The 6,000-nt window shown below is 45.8% G+C and overlaps 1 protein-coding gene across 2 annotated transcripts in view; it reads left to right on the forward strand.

Moving 5' to 3' along the window:
- The window catches only part of tmem102 (transmembrane protein 102), a 36,933-nt gene extending 31,730 nt beyond the window's left edge, over positions 1–5,203 (forward strand). For both annotated transcript variants that reach the window (XM_083789204.1, XM_083789205.1), the window contains exon 6: positions 1,349–5,203. In XM_083789204.1, coding sequence (XP_083645330.1) covers positions 1,349–1,969 — 621 coding nt within the window. In that variant the 3' untranslated portion in view covers positions 1,970–5,203. The remainder of the gene's footprint in view (positions 1–1,348) is intronic.
- The last annotated feature ends 797 nt before the right edge of the window (positions 5,204–6,000 follow it).

The following is a 6,000-nucleotide window of genomic DNA, read 5'->3' on the forward strand; positions in this document are numbered from 1 at the left end:
GACCGTTACGCTACGGCCTGGGCCCAATGTCCGATTTTTCCAGTGTTTATTACGGTGTCCCACAAGGCTCAGTTCTTGGTCCAATCCTCTTCTGTTTATATATGACACCATCAGGCGACATCTTTTAGAAAGTCTGGCATAGAATACCACTTCTATGCAGACGACACCCAAATCTACATCCCCATCACAGCAACCGACCCATCCAACATTCACAACCTTGACATCTGTCTAGCTGAGGTCAAGAAATGGATGAACAGCTCCTTCCTACTCCTGAACTCTGCCAAATCAGAGATGCTGCTAGTCGGTCCAGCCAAACATACCCATCTGTTCAATAACATAACCCTCAACCTGGATGGCTGCCCAACAACCCACAAACCAACAGTCCGAAACCTAGGAGTCATTTTTGACACATCTCTATCTTTCACACACCACATAAAAAGCATTACAAAATCTGCCTTCTTCCATCTGCACAACGTTGCTAGAATCCGTCCAATACTCTCACTTCCCGACTCACCTCAAGAATAGATTACTGCAATGCCCTCTTCCTCCGGTTTACCATCGACAGCAACAAATGGTCTCAGATTAGTCCAAAACGCAGCAGCTAGCGAGTACTCACCAGAAAAAGGAAATTTGACCACATCACACCAACACTAATAGAACTACACTGGTTACCCATACAGGCCAGAGCCTCCTGACCTATAAAACCTTAAACGGACTCGCGCCACCTTACATGTCCAGGTTAATAAATATATACAATATCCCTCCAAGACCTCTACGCTCTCAGGATGCTGGAAAACTCACAGTCACAACACACAATAAAATAACGGTTGGGGGCAGAGCTTTCACACGTCGTGCCCCCTTTCTCTGCAACGCTCTCCCTCAGGATGTCAGAAATGCAAACTCCCTGGACATGACACCTTTTTTCTATGCACTACAGTTCCGTCTAGTTTTAATCCATACTGTATGATCCATATCTATGCACATTATACCATGTTTTACTATGTTTTCTTTTTATTGCTATGCTATTTGTGTCTTTGATTTTTTTTATGTATTAATGCTGTAAAGTGCACAGAGACCCCCCTGGGGTGATTTTGTACTATAAATAAAATAAACTGAAACTGAACTGTTAATTTAATTCAAGAATCCATTTCTCCTTCCTTTGCACCATTCTCTGTTCCTCCTGTCGTCCTCTCTTGTTCCTATGTAAATCCAAACAGTGAAGTAGTGTTCATCTCTCTGCGCCCTATCTGGTCGCGGGAACCCCTTTTGGTGTTAGCATTATGCTATGCTTTAGCTATTGAAAAATAGCAGAAAGACTGACATATAGATATCTCTGTCCAACCTCCAGGTCCAGCTGAAGAAGTGCATCCCCTACCCCATGGCCCAGGCCTTCCAGGCGGCCAAGGCCGTGCTGTCGCGCGTCCTGGCGCGCCCGCGCACCGGCCTCAGCCCCTACCACCTGCGCACGCTGCTCTTCTGGGCCTGCGACCGGCTGCCCTCCGCCTACCTGTCGTCGCCCGACGCCGACACGCCGGCCCGCCTGCTCCTGGGCCTCCTCGACGACCTGGCGCACTGCATCCTGGGCAAGAGCTGCCCCAACTACTTCCTGCCCCAGTGCAACATGCTGGAGCACCTCACCGACGGCCAGGCGCTGCTGGTCGCCCGCAAGCTGGGCCACGTTCGCTCGGATCCGGCGGAGCACCTGCGCGCCGCCGTGGACCAGGCGCGGCAGGCGGGCCAGCTGAAGAAAGAGGCCATGATCGCGGCGGCCGCCACCAACGGCTACGGCTCGCCCGGCCACCACCACCACGGCCACCCGGCCAACGGCATCATCTCGCCGTCGGAGGACAAGCTGGCCCAGCGGCTGCAGCAGCTGGTCACGGAGAACCCGGGGAAGTCCATCTCCGTCTTCCTCAACCCCGACGACGTCACCAGGCCTCACTTCCGCATCGACGACAAGTTCTACTGATTGTGCCCTGCCCGCGACTTTGAAGTGTGTGTGTTTGTGTGCTTGCGTGTGTGTGTGTGTGCGTGCCTGTGTGCGTGTGCGAGTGTGTGTTCGTTTTATATACTTAACATGCCTTCTTAAACGCACTGTACTTTGAGACACGGCGACAGAGAGACGGAGGCTTAGAGACTTGACAGAATCGTGTTCTCTGAACACCGCAGGCCAAGCACTGACACTCTTCCTTGATCTTTCCTTCTAGAAGCTAAACGCTAACGACGTTAATTCTACGGAGCTATGTTGCTGCACAGACTCTTCAAAAACCAAAACAAAAGAACTACACATCCTAACGACAGGGTGACTCACTGCCTGTCCCCCCCCCAATGGAAGGAACAACAACAGTCACGTATGGCGACGTCGTAACGAACAATAGTCGTACCTCAGAAATGCAAGCCGTTGAGCTTGTTGCCGTGAAGACAAAGTTGTTTTTTTAACCAGACTTTTCAGCTAGCACTGCAAAAACAAAGAACATAAGAAATGTTAGAAACAAGGGCCTTCAGAGGACACGGTAAGGAGTCTGGGTTGGTGTGTAAGACTCACCCCTAAGAGTCTTTACACATAAACGGTTTCGAGAAAAACACCCGGAATGCAGAATTCCTCCCTTTTTTATATTTTGGCCCCTGTGTCCTCCTCCTTTTCTTTCATTCTCTTTCTCAGGTATTTGTAACGTTGTTTCTTTTCTACGTAAATGACTTCATATTTTTGCTAAAGGGTTTTAGGCGTCCTTCGTATCTCGATGGCGCCACCCCCCCCCCCCCCCCCCCCCTGATCGGTCCTGCATTTTTCAGCGTTTCGTTGCGTCGGCGGAATGTAACCAAAGAGCTTTGAAAGAAAGAGCCCCCCCCGCATTTTCGAATCGGTGTCGCAAACCCTTAATGTTCCATTCGTCATCTCTCTCGATCATCAAACCGATAGGTGCTCAGCGTCATTGATTGATTTTCCTTCTTTATCCCTTCAAAATCTTGAAGCCTATGTGGTCGAGGTGTGTGGCAATGAAAAAATATATACTAGTACTACTGAACAATTTGGAACTGCTCTCGTGAATTATTATAATTTTACATTTTGTTTCTGCCATTTTTTGGGGGGTACCTTACTTGAACTAAAAGTCCGGTCTATATATCTATAGCGAGATCTTGACATTATAGTGAGGCCTCGAAAAGCCATTCAGAAATACATTCACCTGCTTTCTGTACAAACAACCTGAAGATCAGATGTTCTTTGGTTTGACTTTGTGGAGAAATGAAACATCTTTTTTAGGAGAGGTCAAGTAGATGACACGTGTGTTTGAATAGCAGAGAGGTATAGGCTAGTTAACCACTTCACCCATGTATCCCTATTTGGAACATGTCGTTAATGGTCGAAATGTTCAAACATTTAGATTTTTCTAAATAGATCTACAAGTTCACGTGTTGCATCGATTTGTGACATATCGTGACGCTTGTAGGTCAGTTTTTTTTAACAGGGCTTAAGTGGTTAATTGGCTCAAGTGGTGGGCGGGCTGTTGCTCATTAGCATCGTCGTTTAGCAACTGTCGAAGATGCCTTTGTGTGACGCCATTCAGTACTCGACTTTTATGTGCACGGGGCTAGTATGTGGGGAAAATCGAATGGTTTAACTGTGTGTTTGTGTTGGAAAGGCTCATTCGCGTGACTCAAATTCGATTTGCGGGACACTCGACTGGCTCCGATAATTGCCCACCCTCTCATCTGCTTGGTTGGTCCGTTTTAATGAGCGTCTGTGTGTGTGTGTGTGTGTGTGTGTGTGCGTGCTTGTGTACATGTGTACGCTATACGTGTGCAGGATTGCAGACCAGCCCAGTGAATCAGGCCTGTGGTGCATGTCAGGCAGTCGCTGCTGCTGCGCCCTATCTGGTCTAGCCAGATGTGAGGCAATCACGGGGGGGAATGGAGGGATGGATGGATGTAAGGAGAGCGGCATTAGGGTGTCTGTATGGAGTGATGCTACTATGAGGGGGGCGCATACAGTACAGTGGGTAGTGATAGATGAATGGATTGATATACAGTATATGGTAGATGGATGGATATACGGTATATGTGGAGAGACGTATGAAGGACGGATCAATGTATGTGGGAGAGAGGAATGGGTACGTCGTGGATGGATACGGCATATGGAGAAAGAGAGATGGATGGAAAATCTAAATGTAACACATCAGATTGATGGCGAGACAGGCTATACTATAGCCTCTTTGAAGTGATTTTCAGTATACGGAGAAGGTGGGCGTCCCGTGGCATTGGATTCTCTCTCTCGCTCTGTTGATCTGTTTTTTCTCTCTCTTGTGTCTTTCTCATCCCACCTTTCCTCGTACATATCTGAACTCTCTCTCTCTACTCGTGCTCCGATCCGTGATTCTCGTCTCCCATGTTCCATCATCAAGACACCCCCCCCCCCCCCCCCAGAACAGCTGGTAGCTTAAGTTCACTCTAAATGTCACAATATTTCACCTCTGTTGAACTGGAACATTAAAGGGATTGTGACATTAAAAAAAAGGTTTTGTAATTGTTCTTATTTTTTTTAGGTTTTCTAATCTCAATTGCACCCAAAAAACATGAACTTTTAACATTCAGTAGATTTTCTGTGATCTGGGGTTTTCTGGCTCAAACAGGTGCTCTGATTTGCCGGCAGTAAGTGACATCACTTACTGCAAATCCCATATATGTCAATGGGATTTGCCAGCAGATGTCACTGTTTCACTGTGTTGCCTGTTTTCATTGTAGCTCAAAAGTAGCTCCAAACCCCAAAGAAAACTTCAGACCACAGAAAATCCACTGAATGTTCAAAGTTCAGGTTTTTTGGGTGTAATTGAGGTCATAAAACCTAAAAGAAAAAAGAAATGAAAATGAATGTCATAAAACCTTTAATAGTGGAAACGGATGGATTCACCGCGACCGCCGACTGAAGTCGTTTTGCGTGGCTGCTAACAGGCCACACGTTTACTGCATAGAATTTATTAGCCCTACATGTACAGCACAACTGCAGCTTATACAGTCAATATATAGTGTGGTGCAATGGGGTGGGTGTAGATGTAGGTCAATTTATACTGGCACTTTGATTGTGGTTCTAAAAAGCTAGAGTGCTTAACTACTGAATTCAGAAGAGTGTGTGTGCGTGTGTGTGTGTGTGCGTGTGTGTGTGTGTGTGTGTGTGTGTGTGTGTGTGTGCGCGTGTGCGTGGTCAAAGTTCAAATTTTCGCAAACCAAAGCAGATCAGTACAGAATTAAGAATATGACTCCTCATTTTAAGTATCAGACAGGATGGTGCGTTTATACTTTTCTTGGTCCCTTTTTCCAGCATGTCGTAACCATCGTCCTTTTTCCTGGCATGTCATGATAACAGGCGAGCATTTGCCGAAAATAGCCCATCTATAAGCTCACAACGCTCTGTGAGCTTGTAGCGGTGTTGATTTCGTCCACTAATCCTATGTCGAAAAATGTTCGTCGACTTTTTTCACTGACGAAAATTAAATGGGAAAACTAATCCATGATGACTAAAACTAATTATATTGACAATTGTGTCAACAAATAAAAACTAAACTAAAATGTTAGGAAGGGACTAGTGGACAAGCGTTCCAGTATAAGTAAAAGACAAGTCTGACGCGTTGTGAGCTTGTAGATTGGCTATTTTCAGCAAGCGTAAAATCAGTCATAATGGCGTCAAGACCGACTAAATTAGTCGACTAAATGAACTGTAAATTTAGACGACTAAAAATCGTATGATATTTAATTGACTAAAACACTAAGACATTCCAGGTGACTAAAATGTGACTAAAACTAAATGAGAACTATTCAAGAGGCTATGACTAAAACTAAAATCAAAACATGCCGTCAAGATCAACACTGCACTGAAGAGATGTGGTGTAGTATCCCTGGACAACTCAGTATATTGTTGTTGCTGTTGTTAGACCTCCTATCTCCATATTCTTCTCCATAACCTTTTGTGGTGTTTGGTAAATTAAAGCCTTACTTGATCACACTACA

The sequence above is a fragment of the Protomyctophum parallelum genome (genome assembly GCF_964188405.1).
Source record: "Protomyctophum parallelum genome assembly, chromosome: 18".
In the NCBI taxonomy this organism is placed as follows: Eukaryota; Metazoa; Chordata; class Actinopteri; order Myctophiformes; family Myctophidae; genus Protomyctophum; species Protomyctophum parallelum.